The sequence below is a fragment of the Phyllobates terribilis genome, unplaced genomic scaffold (assembly GCF_046119375.1).
Source record: "Phyllobates terribilis strain yellow unplaced genomic scaffold, ASM4611937v1 Scaffold_2__4_contigs__length_985480577, whole genome shotgun sequence".
In the NCBI taxonomy this organism is placed as follows: Eukaryota; Metazoa; Chordata; class Amphibia; order Anura; family Dendrobatidae; genus Phyllobates; species Phyllobates terribilis.
The window spans coordinates 976,537,900-976,557,211 of NW_027362762.1; the positions used below are offsets into that span (position 1 = coordinate 976,537,900).

The 19,312-nt window shown below is 52.7% G+C and overlaps 1 protein-coding gene across 1 annotated transcript in view; it reads left to right on the forward strand.

Moving 5' to 3' along the window:
• The first annotated feature begins 1,162 nt into the window (after positions 1–1,162).
• TRIM45 (tripartite motif containing 45) overlaps positions 1,163–19,312 on the forward strand; it is a 65,901-nt gene continuing 47,751 nt past the window's right edge. The window contains exon 1 of the mRNA XM_073668748.1: positions 1,163–1,932. Within this exon, the coding sequence (XP_073524849.1) occupies positions 1,526–1,932 (407 nt within the window). The 5' untranslated portion in view covers positions 1,163–1,525. The remainder of the gene's footprint in view (positions 1,933–19,312) is intronic.

The following is a 19,312-nucleotide window of genomic DNA, read 5'->3' on the forward strand; positions in this document are numbered from 1 at the left end:
GTGTTCTTTAGCCCAAACAAGTCTCTTCTGCTTGTTGCCTGTCCTTAGCAGTGGTTTCCTAGCAGCTATTTTACCATGAAGGCCTGCTGCACAAAGTCTCCTCTTAACAGTTGTTGTAGAGATGTGTCTGCTGCTAGAACTCTGTGTGGCATTGACCTGGTCTCTAACCTGAGCTGCTGTTAACCTGCGATTTCTGAGGCTGGTGACTTGGATAAACTTATCCTCAGAAGCAGAGGTTACTCTTGGTCTTCCTTTCCTGGGGTGGTCCTCATGTGAGCCAGTTTCTTTGTAGCTCTTGATGGTTTTTACAACTGCACTTGGGGACACTTTCAAAATTTGCCCAATTTTTCGGACTGACTGACCTTCATTTCTTAAAGTAATGATGGCCACTCATTTTCTTTACTTAGAATTTGTATTATGGCAAGAAAAAAGCAGCTAACAGTCTATTCAGTAGGACTATCAGCTGTGTATCCACCAGACTTCTGCACAACACAACTGATGGTCCCAACCCCATTTATAAGGCAAGAAATCCCACTTATTAAACCTGACAGGGCACACCTGTGAAGTGAAGACCATTTCCGGTGACTACCTCTAGAAGCTCATCAAGAGAATGCCAAGAGTGTGCAAAGCAGTCATCAAAGCAAAAGGTGGCTACTGTGAAGACCCTAGAATATAAGACATATTTTCAGTTGTTTCACACTTTTTTGTTAAGTATATAATTCCACATGTGGTAATTCATAGTTTTGATGCCTTCAGTGTGAATGTACAATTTTCATAGTCAAGAAAATACAGAAAAATCTTTAAATGAGAAGGTGTGTCCAAACTATAGGTCTGTACTGTATGCACAGAAAAATGATCAGATTTATATGTATAATATAATTAGTGACCTTGTATCATTTCCTTTACACGTCACAAATACTTGTTACTTTGTATCACATAAAATCCCAATAAATACATTTAAGTTTGTGGTGTAATGTGAAAAAGTGTGGAAAAGTTCATGGGGTATGAAGACTTTTTCAAGGCTCTGTACATGGGGTTTATGTAGATCTGTATACAGTGTGATGTAGGTATATAGTTCTGTATACAGTGTGTGTATATATGGGTTTGCAGTTGCTATCCTATCTCGGAGACGTGTGGGGGGCGCTGCAGGTAGTCGTGGAGTTGGGTGGCCTCCAGCAGCAGGAAGGGGGCAGGGTGAGCGCTCAGAGCCACAGGACTGGAATTCCGGGAATGTGCTCAGGATTTGGCCGTTCTGCACAGCTGCAGCAGGATCCGGATCAGTGTGTGACCGGTGTCCGGACTCTGCCTGGTGCACTGACTTTCCTTACACTTCCTGGGAGTGGTGCACTCAGTGACTGAGGCCTGGCCCAGCAGACGGGCTCATCCCCTGCTTGTGTCCTGTGCTCTGCACCCGCTGCAGTCTAGAACTGTGCCCTGCACCTAGGAGCACCTAGAACCCTCCATTCGTTCTTCACTTTTCCACTACTTCTAATCACAGACATTTCAGGAGTTGTCGGCGGGATACATGGCGCAGGTACATTGCCCTCCGGAGGACGTGGCGACCAATAAGTGCCGGTGTCGATGTCCACAGTGCCACGACCTGTTCTCGGACCCCCGAGTCCTGCCTTGTCTACACACTCTGTGTATGCGCTGCCTCCGAAGCCTAGAACCCTTCAGCACGTTGGAGCGAGGGCAGAAACTAGTGGCCCAAGAAAGCGTCCTGTGCCCGGTGTGCGACTCCGAAGTCACCCTACCACCCGGAGGCATCAGAGATTTAACACCGGATCTGCTGGCTCAGACAGAAGTGCTGCTCGAGCGTCTTCGGTGCGGTGGAGATGAGATGCCATGTGATCTGTGCGGAGACGATAAGGGAGAGAAGCGGTGCCAAGACTGCAGGGCGACCATGTGCGAGTTCTGCTGCCTGGCACACAGGTGAGAAAAAAGGGATGATGGGAAAAAGGCATGGAAGCTGGCTACAGATTTATAGTCCTGCCTGTATTTTACACAGCACAACCTTATACTAGACCGTCTTATGTGCGCCAGGTTTACCGCCGAAGCGCCTGCATCCAGTCTATTTCTTAGATACTCATACCCCTTCTTGGGTTATTTTTAGACTATATTTTTTAATCTACCCCCCCAAAAAAAACGAGTGCGCGCCATTAAAAAAAAATTGGTGAATTTTACAATCACACATTTTTCATGAGGCATAAAAAAGTGGCTAAAAAAGGAATTGTGTTAAAGATAACACCCTCTGTTCCTGTTCCCCGCCAAAAAGTACTTTAAGTATTATTTCATCATTTTAGCGCTACTGCTGCTCGTGTGCAGCTTTTTACATATCTCACACAACTCTTTTAATACATGAAATACAAGGCACGTATGCACAAGATGAAGAAGAGTGCAGGATAAGTAAGAACAGAGGTTAGAGCAGGCGCGCAGGATGAGAGGAGGAGCTCGTTATGACGCGCCCCCTGGGCCGTGGGGTACCCGATGCCAGGCCGGTAGATGCTGGGGGTTGTAGTCACTGTGGCGGTGACCCGGTCCGTGACCCAGGGCGGTCAATCCAAGGGGAACTTTATATGTATAGGTGTTAATGTCCGACTACGCCACCTGTGGAGTGCGGCTAAAGGGGGCCGCCGCTGCGGAACAGTCCTCTGAAGCTGGTGGTTTTGCAGCAATGATGGTATAACTCCCCACAGGAAGAGTTAGCTTCAGGGCAGTGTGTGGATGATGGTGGTTGTGCAGGGTGTCAGTAATAACCACAGAGTCAGTATAGTGCAGTCCCAGGATCTTTATTCACAGTTGTTGCAGTCCAGATTACAGGTACCAGAGCAATTTCCCCCGTTGTGCTGTGCGTACTCAGTGAGGGGCTCAGTCCACCCCCAGATAGCTCCGGAGTACTTATCAGGACCCCCTTCTATGTCCTTTCTCTGGCCTCTTCTCTGCACCTTACACCTAGTGATTCCAATCCGGTACCCGCGGGCCTTGGCGGGCGACGTATGTTCCGTCCCCTGGGTCCTATGTGGCTACCTTCTCGGTGAGACTGGCATGGACTTGTGGCTACAGGGCTTAAAGTACTGCAGCCTCCGGTTTCTAGCTAAGACTTGCAATCTTTCAATAGTTGAGGGATCCGGTTTACTGTATATGGCTTGACCCCTCCACCTCCCGACAGATTCGGGCGTACGGGTGGCCTCCAGCACTGCCTGTACCCCTGGGATCCCTTCTTCTCCTGGAGCCTTCCTGCTCCCTCTCCTTTTTCCTTTTCCTTCAGTCCTGGGCCTCCCAGGCTAGGCCCGCCTCTGGAGCAGAGCTCATACAGAGCCTCTGCTTCTGTCACTTCTCTTCCTCTGACTGAACCTGATCTAAGATGATTCCCTCTTTTATACTCTCTCTGTCATGTGCTCCCTTAAGCTGCTTTCTCCACCCACATCCACTACATGTCCCCTCCCGCCAGCTAGGGAACTAGGGACTGTGCTCTCCCGTAGGAGCAATCTTGCCCTGCCCCCACTGCGGGTATGTGTTGGATGCAGGTATTAGGGTCCTGAGCTGTACTCCTTCCTTACCTGAGGGTGAGATACCACCCCTCTGGGTCAGATGCAATACCTCTGTGGTGACTGAACCCTCAGGGGCACCACAGTTATAGCAGAGGAGCATAAAGGGAGGAGAGGAAAGATGAGAGGCAAAGAGCATAAGATGGAGGAGGAGCAGATGATGAGACAACCACAGGAGAGAGGAAAAGAACAGACTAGAGAAGGGGCACAGGATAGGGGAGGAGGACAAGATAAAAAAGAGCACAGGATGAGAGGAGGAGCATAGAATGGAAAGAGGACAGGTGAGAAGCACAGAGCCAAGAGCATAGCATAGGGGAGGAGCACAGGATAAGGGAGGAGCACAGGATAGGGGAGGAGCACAGGATAAGGGAGGAGAACAGGATAGGGAAGGAGCACAGGATAGGGGAGGAGCACAGGATAGGGGAGGAGCATAGAATGAAGAGAGGACAGGTGAGAAGCGAAGAGCATAGCATAGCGGAGGAGCACAGGATAGGGGAGGAGCTCAGGATAGGGGAGGAGCATAGAATAAAAAGAGGACAGGTGAGAAGCACAGAGCGAACAGCATAGCATAGGGGAGGAGCACAGGATAGGGGAGGAGCACAGGATAGGGGAAGTGCTCAGGATAGGGGAGGAGCATGGAATGAAAAGAGGACAGGTGAGAAGCACAGAGCGAAGAACATAGCATAGGGGAGGAGCACAGGATGGGGAGGAGCACAGGATAGGGGAGGAGCACAGGATAGGGGAGGAGCACAGGATAAGGGAGGAGAACAGGATAGGGAAGGAGCACAGGATAGGGGAGGAGCACAGGATAGGGGAGGAGCATAGAATGAAGAGAGGACAGGTGAGAAGCGAAGAGCATAGCATAGCGGAGGAGCACAGGATAGGGGAGGAGCTCAGGATAGGGGAGGAGCATAGAATAAAAAGAGGACAGGTGAGAAGCACAGAGCGAACAGCATAGCATAGGGGAGGAGCACAGGATAGGGGAGGAGCACAGGATAGGGGAGGAGCATAGAATGAAGAGAGGACAGGTGAGAAGCGAAGAGCATAGCATAGCGGAGGAGCACAGGATAGGGGAGGAGCTCAGGATAGGGGAGGAGCATAGAATAAAAAGAGGACAGGTGAGAAGCACAGAGCGAACAGCATAGCATAGGGGAGGAGCACAGGATAGGGGAGGAGCACAGGATAGGGGAAGTGCTCAGGATAGGGGAGGAGCATGGAATGAAAAGAGGACAGGTGAGAAGCACAGAGCGAAGAACATAGCATAGGGGAGGAGCACAGGATGGGGAGGAGCACAGGATAGGGGAGGAGCACAGGATAGGGGAGGAGCACAGGATAGGGGAGGAGCACAGGATAGGGGAAGTGCTCAGGATAGGGGAGGAGCATGGAATGAAAAGAGGACAGGTGAGAAGCACAGAGCGAAGAACATAGCATAGGGGAGGAGCACAGGATGGGGAGGAGCACAGGATAGGGGAGGAGCACAGGATAGGGGAGGAGCACAGGATAGGGGAGGAGCATAGAATGAAAAGAGGACAGGTGAGAAGCACAGAGCGAAGAGCATAGCATAGGGGAGGAGCACAGGATAGGAGAGGAGCTCAGGATAGGGGAGGAGCATAGAATGAAAAGAGGACAGGTGAGAAGCACAGAGCGAAGAGCATAGCATAGGGGAGGAGCACAAGATAGGGGAGGAGCACAGGATAGGGGAGGAGCACAGGATAGGGGAGGAGCTCAGGATAGGGGAGGAGCATAGAATGAAAAGAGGACAGGTGTGAAGCACAGAGTGAAGAGCATAGCATAGCGGAGGAGTACAGGATAGGGGAAGAGCTCAGGATTGGGGAGGAGCATAGAATGAAAAGAGGACAGGTGAGAAGCACAGAGCGAAGAGCATAGCATAGGGGAGGAGCACAAGATAGGGGAGGAGCACAGGATAGGGGAGGAGCACAGGATAGGGGAGGAGCACAGGATAGGGGAGGAGCACAGGATAGGGGAGGAGCACAGGATAGGGGAGGAGCATAGAATGAAAAGAGGACAGGTGTGAAGCACAGAGTGAAGAGCATAGCATAGCGGAGGAGCACAAGATAGGGGAGGAGCACAGGATAGGGGAGGAGCATAGAATGAAAAGAGGACAGGTGAGAAGCACAGAGCGAAGAGCATAGCATAGGGGAGGAGCACAAGATAGGGGAGGAGCACAGGATAGGGGAGGAGCACAGGATAGGGGAGGAGCTCAGGATAGGGGAGGAGCACAGGATAGGGGAGGAGCACAGACTAAAGGGAGTAGCATAGTAGCATAGAACAGAAGCACATGATGAAAGAAGCAGGTTACAGGGAAAGGGCTCATGATGACAAGAGCACAAGATGGAAGAGGAGCACATGAGAAAAGAGGGAGGGGACGGGGCACAGGATAAGTTCAGGGGATAGGTTAAGGCAAGGACAGAGGTTCAGGGAAGAGCAGAGGATGGGGAGAGGTGCTCAGTATAGGTGAGGAGAGTAGAGTGAAGAGAGGATATGTCAGAGGCACAGAGCAAAGAAAAGAGCACAGGATAGAGGAGGAGCACATAATGAGAAGAGGAGCACAGGATAGAGGAGGAGCACATAATGAGAAGAGGAGCACGCAGGGCCGTATTTGGCATTCATGCTGTCCTAGGCACTTTAAGTGGTCATGCCCCCTACTGATCAGTCAGACTAAGGGTATGTGCATACAGAACCTCTGTCAATACAGTAATACATCACCAGAACGTCCATCAATACATGAATACATGGCCAAGCTTAGTACAGCAATCAATTGTAGTAGCAGGTCAGCCCCAAATACAATTTTATGGTATTAACCTACAACTCCCAGTATGCCCTTAACAATGGTAAGAAGATGCTGGGAGTTGTTGTTCCCAGCCACCATCAGACTGCGGACCATACAGTAACTACATTTTGGAAGATTTCTTAGATGTTTTAGGTGCATTTATTCTCAGCAGATTGGTGCGAGTCTGAAGTTGGGTCAGTATGGAGAAGGGACATCTTGGGGTGGGATCTGAGACCCCCACTGATTGCTCAAATGACCTCTTAGAAGTGCAGAGCTCAGGAGACAGGACTGTGACTTTCTGACTGGATCCACTCTGCGCTGTGTGAATGCTCTCCTGTCTCCTGAGCTGCGGTTTTCTAGGGGGGTCTTTGTTTAGCGACTGGTGGGGGCCTCAGAACTGGTGACCCACCGATCTCTTTTCAGAATGGGTGTAAAACATAACAAATATCCCAAAAATTTAGATACTCTTAAAAGCGGATATCTCACGTTTGAAAGTTATTTCCTATCGACGGGGGTCCAACCACTGTGGTTCCCACCAATCCTGGGAGACAGGGATCTGAAGAGCCCCAGCTGAATGGAGCAGGGGTCGATCATCCGCACTATCGCTCCATTCATTCTAATGGGAACGCCACAGATCAGCAGAGCGCTGCGCTCAGTAATCCCCGCACTCCCATAAGAATGAAGGGAGCGGTAGTGCGGATGATCGACCTCTGCTCCAGTTCTCAGAAACCCTGGGGGTCAGACCACCTGCGGATAGAGGATAACATCACAGCTTGAAACAACCCCTTTAAGGAGCATTAAAGGGGTTGTCGGGTCTAAAACTACAAATCTGCAGTCAGTCTATGTGTCGCTCTATGTGACTGCAGACTTGCGACTCCTCACATCACGCACTGCTTGCTGTGAGGATTCTCCGGTGTCAGCGCCGGGAACGGCAGTCATGTGATTTGCATACTTCCGGCCACAATCCGACTAGATGGACGCGGCCTCGCTCAATTTACTTGCATAGTCGGATTGTGGCCGGAAGTATGCAAATCACATGACTGCCGTTCCCGGCGCTGACACCGGAGAATCCTCACAGCAAGCAGTGCGTGATGTGAGGAGTCGCAAGTCTGCAGTCACATAGAGCGACACATAGACTGACTGCAGATTTGTAGTTTTAGACCCGACAACCCCTTTAACACTGCAGCCGATAGTGGGAAACTGATTATCGATCTGAACAAGCTGTCAATCACCCGATGCTCGAGAAAAACGTTCATTCGTTGGGTGAAATGAATTTTAGGCTTATTGAAAGGGAGTCAGTCATCCCAAAATGACAATTAGACTGCATAAAGATTTACTAAAGTATTACCAGGCATATACAGTTTAGCGTAATATTTGCTGATTTAATACGCCCATGAAGACACTTCTGTGCCCCCTCGGTGCAGCCTAAGCCTTGGTGCCCTGCTATGACCTAACATTTGAAAATAACGGCGAACCTGTGCACCAGGTTTTCCCTATATAAAGTGCTGCCAGCACCTATAAGCCCTCTGATACCGCATACTAGAATGCTGTATATATGTCTGCAATCCCCTATACAAGGCACAGCCGGCGGTCTGGTCTGATGGACGTCCCTGGTCTTGATCCGGCGCCTCCTCTCTTCTTACAATCATTGTCCTCCTTCCCTGCTTCATACGGATGACGCGTCCAACATGGCTATGGCTATAGGGAGGTGCGGACACTTTCTGCAAGTTTACAGCACCATGGTGTCCTGCAGAGGTGAGATTCTCTGGCCTATCCTCAAGTAGCCGGGGGTTATTAGGTGGCTCCTCCACCGCTCCTCGCCTGACCTGAGGTTCTCCTTCAGTCTGCCTAGATTCCTGTGCTTTCTGGTATTGTCTCTCCTGTTTTCTGACCCAGCTTCCCTACCCATTTATCCGGACCCCTCTGCTCCTGACCTTGCCTACATACATTGAACCCGTGATGCTGCCCCAACCTCAGATTCTCTGACCAGGTCTTCGCCTGTGTCCACCTGTACCTCGTACCAGTGTCTCTGACCTCAGCTGATGCAGACCCGGGGACTGGCCTGGAGTGGTACCTGGTGTCTACCAGCGACCAAGCCTATCCTCACCATCAGAGGCCGTAGTGAAGACCCAGTAGACACCTAGTCACACCCCTCCAGGGTAAACCCGGCCCGTGGCGCAGTAGGTCCACACCCACCAGTGTTACAGTGCAGAGAATAGCTGAGAGGCACAAAGTGAAGAATATAGGGCAGGGGAGGAGCACAGAACACAGGATCAGCCCATGGTTTGGAGGAGGAGCACAGGATAGGGGAGGGGCATGTGGTTAGAGGAGGAGCACAGGATAGGGGAGGGGCATGTGGTTAGAGGAGGAGGAGCACAAGATAGGGGAGGAGCATGTGGTTAGAGGAGGAGCACAGGATAGGGGAGAGGCATGTGGTTAGAGGAGGAGCACAGGATAGGGGAGAGGCATGTGGTTAGAGGAGGAGCACAGGATAGGGGAGGGGCATGTGGTTAGAGGAGGAGCACAGGATAGGGGAGAGGCATGTGGTTAGAGGAGGAGCACAGGATAGGGGAGGGGCATGTGGTTAGAGGAGGAGCACAGGATAGGGGAGGGGCATGTGGTTAGAGGAGGAGCACAGGATAGGGGAGGGGCATGTGGTTAGAGGAGGAGCACAGGATAGGGGAGAGGCATGTGGTTAGAGGAGGAGCACAGGATAGGGGAGGGGCATGTGGTTAGAGGAGGAGCACAGGATAGGGGAGGAGCATGTGGTTAGAGGAGGAGCACAGGATAGGGGAGGGGCATGTGGTTAGAGGAGGAGCACAGGATAGGGGAGGGGCATGTGGTTAGAGGAGGAGGAGCACAAGATAGGGGAGGAGCATGTGGTTAGAGGAGGAGCACAGGATAGGGGAGAGGCATGTGGTTAGAGGAGGAGCACAGGATAGGGGAGAGGCATGTGGTTAGAGGAGGAGCACAGGATAGGGGAGAGGCATGTGGTTAGAGGAGGAGCACAGGATGGGGAGGAGCATGTGGTTAGAGGAGGAGCACAGGATAGGGGAGAGGCATGTGGTTAGAGGAGGAGCACAGGATAGGGGAGGGGCATGTGGTTAGAGGAGGAGCACAGGATAGGGGAGGGGCATGTGGTTAGAGGAGGAGCACAGGATAGGGGAGAGGCATGTGGTTAAAGGAGGAGCACAGCATAGGGGAGGGGCATGTGGTTTGAGGCAGAGGAAGCATGTGGTTAGAGGAGGAGGAGCACAGGATAGGGGAGAGGCATGTGGTTAGAGGAGGAGCACAGGATAGGAGAGGAGCATGTGGTTAGAGGAGGAGCACAGGATAGGAGAGGAGCATGTGGTTAGAGGAGGAGCACAGGATAGGAGAGGAGCATGTGGTTAGAGGAGGAGCACAGGATAGGAGAGGAGCATGTGGTTAGAGGAGGAGCACAGGATAGGGCAGAGGCATGTGGTTAGAGGAGGAGCACAGGATAGGGGAGGGGCATGTGGTTTGAGGCAGAGGAAGCATGTGGTTAGAGGAGGAGGAGCACAGGATAGGAGAGGAGCATGTGGTTAGAGGAGGAGCACAGGATAGGAGAGGAGCATGTGGTTAGAGGAGGCGCACAGGATAGGGGAGGAGCATGTGGTTAGAGGAGGAGCACAGGATAGGGCAGAGGCATGTGGTTAGAGGAGGAGCACAGGATAGGGGAGGGGCATGTGGTTTGAGGCAGAGGAAGCATGTGGTTAGAGGAGGAGGAGCACAGGATAGGAGAGGAGCATGTGGTTAGAGGAGGAGCACAGGATAGGAGAGGAGCATGTGGTTAGAGGAGGCGCACAGGATAGGGGAGGAGCATGTGGTTAGAGGAGGAGCACAGGATGGGGAAGAGCATGTGGTTAGAGGAGGAGCACAGGATAGGGGAGGAGCATGTGGTTAGAGGAGGAGCACAGGATAGGGGAGGGGCATGTGGTTAGAGGAGGAGCACAGGATAGGGGAGGAGCATGTCATTAGAGGAGGAGCACAGGATAGGGGAGGAGCATGTGGTTAGAGGAGGAGCACAGGATAGGGGAGGAGCATGTGGTTAGAGGAGGCGCACAGGATAGGAGAGGAGCATGTGGTTAGAGGAGGAGCACAGGATGGGGAGGAGCATGTGGTTAGAGGAGGAGCACAGGATAGGGGAGGAGCATGTGGTTAGAGGAGGAGCACAGGATAGGGGAGGGGCATGTGGTTAGAGGAGGAGCACAGGATAGGGGAGGAGCATGTGGTTAGAAGAGGCGCACAGGATAGGGGAGGAGCATGTGGTTAGAGGAGGCGCACAGGATAGGGGAGGAGCATGTGGTTAGAGGAGGAGCACAGGATGGGGAGGAGCATGTGGTTAGAGGAGGAGCACAGGATAGGGGAGGAGCATGTGGTTAGAGGAGGAGCACAGGATAGGGGAGGAGGAACACAAGTCTTATCTCGTGTTAAAAATTCTCCTCATACAATTCTTAGCAAGACCAAAGAAACATCTGTTGACATAATTGCAATGTGCAGGTGCACGTTCACACTGTGGCCATTAAAAGACAGAACCTTGGCTAAAAACACTGACTCTCGTAGTCCACCTCGCATACGATTCCTGGGTGATGGCTCCCATGGGAGTTGTAATCATGGGCTTGTATGTGCTGAGGACCCCCTGAGGTTTGGGCATGCTCTGAGCTGCAGAGGCTGGCACTGAGCGCTGGCCTCGTATCTGACCAGGCACTTTGCATCTTCTCCCCGTCTTTGTGTCACTTTCCTCTGGGTTCTCCGGTTTCCTCCCTCTCTCCAATGCTGCGGAGTGAGCTGCCGCGATATAAGCAGCTGTCAATCTTAGGTTACTCCTGTAAATAGCAGAGGACTTAAGGGACTGTCAGCGGGGGCGTAGTGTGGGAGAGCCACAGGGGCCATACTCTAAAGGGGGCCACATTTCACCCCCCCCCGCTGCCTCTTCTTCTTGAATTCATGCCTGATGTTCTATGATTGAAGCAGCCAGAAGTCAGTGAAACAGGTTCCTATGCAGAGCACAACAGTCAAGATAAGTTTGTCATTAGCAGATGCACTCTGCATAGGCAGCAACTGGGATAATGAAGTGAGCTTTGTCACCTGAGTCACTGATTATATTGAACATAGCAGCTGATGACAAGCTCCTCTCAACTGCTGCCCTCTGCATAGGCAGCAAAGACTGCATGCAACAAAATCTACAGGGTGCCCTCCAACATCTCATTCATTAAGGCGGGAGTACAAAGCCGTCATCTTGATGAATCCAGCCATAAGTTTTTCCACACTTTTTCAAATCAGAACGAGAGTAAAGGTTAGGACTAGTGATAATGCTAAGACTAGGGATAGTGCAAGTGTTAATTTTTATTATTATAGCCCCTTACATGTGAAAAAGAAGTAAGCATAGCAAAAACAATTACAATAATCCTGAACAAAAATGAGTCACGACTGGTCCAGGAGGAGAGGACTCTGCCCGCGAGGGCTCACAGTCTACAGGGGATGGGTGAGGATACAGTAGGTGAGGGTAGAGCTGGTAATGCAGTGGTATGGTGGAGCGAGGACCCTGCCCGCGAGGGCTCACAGTCTACAGGGGATGGGTGAGGATACAGTAGGTGAGGGTAGAGCTGGTTGTGCAGCGGTATGGAGGAGCGAGGACCCTGCCCGCGAGGGCTCACAGTCTACAGGGGATGGGTGAGGATACAGGAGGTGAGGGTAGAGCTGATCGTGCAGCGGTATGGTGGAGCGAGGACCCTGCCCGCGAGGGCTCACAGTCTACAAGGGATGGGTGAGGATACAGTAGGTGAGGGTAGAGCTGGTTGTGCAGCGGTATGGTGGAGAGATGATCCTGTCCGCGAGGGCTCACAGTCTACAGGGGATGGGTGAGGATACAGTAGGTGAGGGTAGAGCTGGTCGTGCAGTGGTATGGTGGAGCGAGGACCCTGCCCGCGAGGGCTCACAATCTACAAGGGATGGGTGAGGATACAGTAGGTGAGGGTAGAGCTGGTAATGCAGTGGTATGGTGGAGCGAGGACCCTGCCCGCGAGGGCTCACAGTCTACAGGGGATGGGTGAGGATACAGTAGGTGAGGGTAGAGCTGGTTGTGCAGCGGTATGGAGGAGCGAGGACCCTGCCCGCGAGGGCTCACAGTCTACAGGGGATGGGTGAGGATACAGTAGGTGAGGGTAGAGCTGGTCGTGCAGCGGTATGGAGGAGCGAGGACCCTGCCCGCGAGGGCTCACAGTCTACAGGGGATGGGTGAGGATACAGGAGGTGAGGGTAGAGCTGATCGTGCAGCGGTATGGTGGAGCGAGGACCCTGCCCGCGAGGGCTCACAGTCTACAAGGGATGGGTGAGGATACAGTAGGTGAGGGTAGAGCTGGTTGTGCAGCGGTATGGTGGAGAGATGATCCTGTCCGCGAGGGCTCACAGTCTACAGGGGATGGGTGAGGATACAGTAGGTGAGGGTAGAGCTGGTCATGCAGCGGGATGGTGGAGCGAGGACCCTGCCCGCGAGGGCTCACAATCTACAGGGGATGGGTGAGGATACAGTAGGTGAGGGTAGAGCTGGTCATGCAGTGGTATGGTGGAGCGAGGACCCTGCCCGCGAGGGCTCACAGTCTACAGGGGATGGGTGAGGATACAGTAGGTGAGGGTAGAGCTGATCGTGCAGCGGTATGGTGGAGAGAGGACCCTGCCCGTGAGGGCTCACAGTCTACAAGGGATGGGTGAGGATACAGTAGGGGAGGGTAGAGCTGGTCGTGCAGCGGTATGGTGGAGTGAGGACCCCGCCCGCGAGGGCTCACAATCTACAGGGGATGGGTGAGGATACAGGAGGTGAGGGTAGAGCTGGTCGTGCAGCGGTATGGTGGAGCGAGGACCCTACCCGCGAGGGCTCACAATCTACAGGGGATGGGTGACGATACAGTAGGTGAGGGTAGAGCTTGTTGTGCAGCGGTATGGTGGAGCGAGGACCCTGCCCGCGAGGGCTCACAGTCTACATGGGATGGGTGAGGATATAGTAGGTGAGGGTAGAGCTGGACATGCAGCGGTATGGTGGAGCGAGGACCCTGCCCGCGAGGGCTCACAATCTACAGGGGATGGGTGAGGATACAGTAGGTGAGGGTAGAGCTTGTTGTGCAGCGGTATGGTGGAGCGAGGACCCTGCCCGCGAGGGCTCACAGTCTACAGGGGATGGGTGAGGATACAGTAGATGAGGGTAGAGCTGGTCGTGTAGCGGTATGGTGGAGCGAGGACCCTGCCCGTGAGGGCTCACAGTCTACAGGGGATGGGTGAGGATACAGTAGGTGAGGGTAGAGCTGGTCGTGGAGCGGTATGGTGGAGAGAGGACCCTGCCCGCGAGGGCTCACAGTCTACAGGGGATGGGTGAGGATACAGTATGTGAGGGTAGAGCTGGTCGTGCAGCGGTATGGTGGAGAGAGGACCGTGCCCGCGAGGGCTCACAGTCTACAAGGGATGGGTGAGGATACAGTAGGTGGGGGTAGAGCTGGTTGTGCAGCGATATGGTGGAGCGAGGACCCTGCCCGCGAGGGCTCACAATCTACAAGGGATGGGTGAGGATACAGTAGGTGAGGGTAGAGCTTGTTGTGCAGCGGTATGGTGGAGCGAGGACCCTGCCCGCGAGGGCTCACAGTCTACAGGGGATGGGTGAGGATACAGTAGATGAGGGTAGAGCTGGTCGTGTAGCGGTATGGTGGAGCGAGGACCCTGCCCGCGAGGGCTCACAGTCTACACGAGATGGATGAGGATACAGTAGGTGAGGGTAGAGCTGGTCGTGGAGCGGTATGGTGGAGCGAGGACCCTGCCCGCGAGGGCTCACAATCTACAGGGGATGGGTGAGGATACAGTAGGTGAGGGTAGAGCTGGTCGTGCAGCGGTATGGTGGAGCGAGGACCCTGCCCGCGAGGGCTCACAGTCTACAGGGGATGGGTGAGGATACAGTAGGTGAGGGTAGAGCTGGTCGTGGAGCGGTATGGTGGAGTGAGGACCCTGCCCGCGAGGGCTCACAATCTACAGGGGATGGGTGAGGATACAGTAGGTGAGGGTACAGTTGGTCGTGCAGCGGTGTGGTGGAGCGAGGACCCTGCCCGCGAGGGCTCACAGTCTACAGGGGATGGGTGAGGATACAGTAGATGAGGGTAGAGCTGGTCGTGTAGCGGTATGGTGGAGCGAGGACCCTGCCCGTGAGGGCTCACAGTCTACAGGGGATGGGTGAGGATACAGTAGGTGAGGGTAGAGCTGGTCGTGGAGCGGTATGGTGGAGAGAGGACCCTGCCCGCGAGGGCTCACAGTCTACAGGGGATGGGTGAGGATACAGTATGTGAGGGTAGAGCTGGTCGTGCAGCGGTATGGTGGAGAGAGGACCGTGCCCGCGAGGGCTCACAGTCTACAAGGGATGGGTGAGGATACAGTAGGTGGGGGTAGAGCTGGTTGTGCAGCGATATGGTGGAGCGAGGACCCTGCCCGCGAGGGCTCACAATCTACAAGGGATGGGTGAGGATACAGTAGGTGAGGGTAGAGCTTGTTGTGCAGCGGTATGGTGGAGCGAGGACCCTGCCCGCGAGGGCTCACAGTCTACAGGGGATGGGTGAGGATACAGTAGATGAGGGTAGAGCTGGTTGTGTAGCGGTATGGTGGAGCGAGGACCCTGCCCGCGAGGGCTCACAGTCTACACGAGATGGATGAGGATACAGTAGGTGAGGGTAGAGCTGGTCGTGGAGCGGTATGGTGGAGAGATGATCCTGTCCGCGAGGGCTCACAGTCTACAGGGGATGGGTGAGGATACAGTAGGTGAGGGTAGAGCTGGTTGTGCAGCGGTATGGTGGAGAGATGATCCTGTCCGCGAGGGCTCACAGTCTACAGGGGATGGGTGAGGATACAGTAGGTGAGGGTAGAGCTGGTCGTGCAGTGGTATGGTGGAGCGAGGACCCTGCCCGCGAGGGCTCACAATCTACAGGGGATGGGTGAGGATACAGTAGGTGAGGGTAGAGCTGGTCGTGCAGCGGTATGGTGGAGCGAGGACCCTGCCCGCGAGGGCTCACAGTCTACAGGGGATGGGTGAGGATACAGTAGGTGAGGGTAGAGCTGGTCGTGGAGCGGTATGGTGGAGTGAGGACCCTGCCCGCGAGGGCTCACAATCTACAGGGGATGGGTGAGGATACAGTAGGTGAGGGTACAGTTGGTCGTGCAGCGGTGTGGTGGAGCGGTGGTTACTGCAGGTTGTAGGCTGCCCCTTTGAAAAAGCTACAGGCGAAACGGCGTCGTTGGGGTTTAGGACGGCATATCTCCCCTTGCTATTCCCTTGGTGGTCATTATGTAAGTAATCTCTTTTGAGGTGTACACATTACTTCTGTGCTTTTATTTCTATGCATCCACCTGACAGGTCTTGTTGTTAGCACTTGCTAAATGGGATGCATAAGAAGTAATTACAATTATTGCACTACCTTTGTTCTTCTGGTACACCTGCAAGTGTATTTTTGTATGCACTAATCTCTTTATGTACTTTTTCACTTTATATATTTATTTATAATTTGACTTAGGGTGTATGTATATATATATATTAATTTACATATTTTGATACTGTTTCAGGCAAATTTGCACTTCACTTATCTGCAGGTTGTACTATTTACCAATATTAAATTATCAAATTATTATATCATTATTGGCCCCCTTTTTTTAGGAATTGTGCACAATATTTATTACAGTTGTAATATACCTTTTGACCCTTTTTGACATAGGGCCCCCCACCACTGTATTTGTTTAGCTAAGGGAATATGTTTGTTATGTATTCTGAGGGCACTTGTTTTTTAATCCTGTTTCTATTTTAAACTGTTGAAATAAATAATAATTAATTTTATGTGTCTTTCTATTTTTCTTCCATTTAAACCAAGGTGCATATGGCCTAGGTTTCTTTGAAGGTTGTAGGCTTGTCGGAAGAGCTGGGTCTTCAGGTTCCTTTTGAAGGTTTCCACGGTAGGCGAGAGTCTGATGTGTTGGGGTAGAGAGTTCCAGAGTAGGAGGGAAGCACGGGAGAAATCTTGTATGCGATTGTGAGAAGAGGAGATAAGAGGGGAGTAGAGCAGGAGATCTTGTGAGGATCGGAGGTTGCGTGCAGGTAAGTACCGGGAGACTAGGTCACAGATGTATGGAGGAGACAGGTTGTGGATGGCTTTATATGTCATGGTTAGGGTTTTGAACTGGAGTCTCTGGGTAATGGGGAGCCAGTGAAGGGATTGACAGAGAGGAGAGGCCGGGGAATAGCGGGGGGACAGGTGGATTAGTCGGGCAGCAGAGTTTAGGATAGATTAGAGGGGTGCGAGAGTGTTAGAGGGGAGGCCACAGAGCAGGAGGTTGCAGTAGTCGAGGCGGGAGATGATGAGGGCGTGCACTAGTGTTTTTGCAGATTCGTGGCTGAGGAATGTGCGGATCCGGGAGATATTTTTTGAGTTGGAGTCGGCAGGAAGTGGAAAGGGCTTGGATATGAGGTGTGACGGAGAGATCAGAGTCCAGGGTTACTCCAAGGCAGCGAGCTTGAGGGACTGAGGAGAGTGGACAGCCATTGACGTTGATAGATAGGTCAGATGGGGGATGAATGAGACGGTGGAAAGATGATGAATTCAGTTTTGTCCATGTTAAGCTTTATAAATCTATCAGAGAAGAAGGATGAGATGGCGGACAGACATTGTGGGATTTTGGTTAGTAGGGAGGAGATATCGGGTCCAGAGAGGTAGATCTGTGTGTCATCAGCATAGAGGTGATAATGAAAGCCATGGGACTCTATGAGCTGTCCGAGGCCGAAGGTGTAGATGGAGAAGAGCAGGGGTCCTAGGACTGAACCTTGGGGGACACCGACAGATAGGGGGCGAGATGAGAAGGTGGTGTGTGAGTGGGAGACACTGAATGTCCGGTCTGTTATGTATGAGGAGATCCAAGATAGGGCCAAGTCTGTGATGCCGAGAGATGAGAGTCTGTAGTAAGAGGGAATGGTCCACTGTGTCGAAGGCAGATGACAGGTCTAGGAGGAGGAGGAGGGCAGGTCCAGGAGGAGGAGGACAGAGTAGTGTTGCTTGGATTTGGTGGTTAGTAGGTCGTTGGTGACTTCAGTCAGTGCAGTTTCAGTAGAATGGTGCGGTCGGAAACCAGATTGGAGGCGGTCAAAGAGGGAGCAGGAGGAGAGGTGGGAGGACAGCTCAGAATGGACATGTTGTTCCAGTAGTTTGGAGGCATAGGGGAGAAGTGATATGGGGCGATAGCTAGACACAGAGTATGGGTCAAGGGAGGGTTTTTTGAGGATGGGTGTGATCGAGGCATGTTTGAAGCATTAGGAGAAGACACCAGTTGTTAGTGACAGGTTGAAGAGGTGGGTTAGGGTTGGGATGAAGACTGTGGTCCTTTGCAATCCGGTCAAATGGGATCTGTATAATAGGAAATAGCACTAGAGGGCTTCGGAAGTGGGACACGGGAGCAGTCAGCTGACAGGTGGGGCAGGACCGGCAGTTATTAACAATCTCTCTGTGACATCCAGGCCAGTAGAACCCCTGCAGGACCCACTCTTGGGTTTTCTCTATTACCAGATGCCCACCCAAGATATGAGAATGGGCCAGGTCTAAGACCCTACGCCTATAGGGACCCGGCACCACCAACTGCTCTATCACTTCCCCTCTTGGTTTAGTGACCCGATAAAGCAGTTCCTCATTTAGTGTTAAATATGGGAACCTGGTGTCAGCCCCCGAATCTTGAGCAACCTCATTTATTACAGACATTTTATCAAATGCATTTTTCACTGTGAGATCTTCCATCTGTGCAGAACCAAAATTCCCCCCAAACCACCAAATCAGGAATCTCGGCCTCTTGGGTCAGCGTCTCGTCCTCATCACCGGCAAGGACACACAGGGGGAATTCATCCGTCTCTGACTGTGTTGGGGATTCAACATGGTGGAACCGGCTCCTTCCTGAGTCACATGGTGCGCCTGCTTTCCGCCATAAGTCCCAGAACCGGCTAAAGTCCCACCCTATTATTACTGGGTGTAGCAGGTCCTTAACTACTCTTACCACATGGGACTCGGCGCCGCAGTTCGTTTTTATAGGCACTCTGGTAACAGGGTAGTCTTTGGCGTCCCCGTAAATACAGCAGGCTCCCAAGTTTTTCCCGGGGATCAAGTGGTGAGGGAGTGTGGCCCTTATCAGGGTCGCGAAACTCCCCGAGTCCAAGAGTCCCGTCACCAGTATCCCATTTATTGTTAAGGGACATGCCTGTGGCCCCTCACCGGGCTGACAGTCCACCATCAGGCAGGATAGGAATAATATGAACAGCACCCCCCCTTGCTGCAGTCCATCTGTTTGGAGGACATAGGACAACAACGGCGGGCTATGTGTACAGGACCGTGACAGGGTCAAGTCCTTACCAGCGGTTTTGGCAACCCCTCAGCAACCCCTTGGGACCTCAAACTCCCCCCAGTGGTGGCTCCACTACCCCTCTTTTGAGATTCGGGCTCCTTCTGGGTACCCCAGTTCAGGGATGCAACATCGCTCGTATTCCTCAGGGACCTCTGGACCACCTGGTACCTTTCTACTAGACCCACTAGATCATCTGCATTTCGGGGGTCCCCCTGGGCAACCCAGGTCTGCATTGGTCTGGGAAGGGAGTGGATAAATCTGTCCATTACGACCCACTCCACCATCTGGGCTGGGGTTGAAGACTCCGGCTGCAACCACTTCTGTACCAGATGCAGCAGATCGAACATTTGGGAGTGAGGGGGTTTATCACCGCAATACGTCCAGTGGTGGACCCTTTGAGCTCGGACAGACAGATGTCACGCCTGAGCGTGCAAGTATCTCAGTTTTTCGTTTGGAATACTCCTGGGCATCCTGTAAGGCCAGGTCATAATAAGCCTTCTGGGGCTCGCCAGTCATATAGGGGGCCAGCACCTCCGCCCACTGCTCCTGTAGCAGC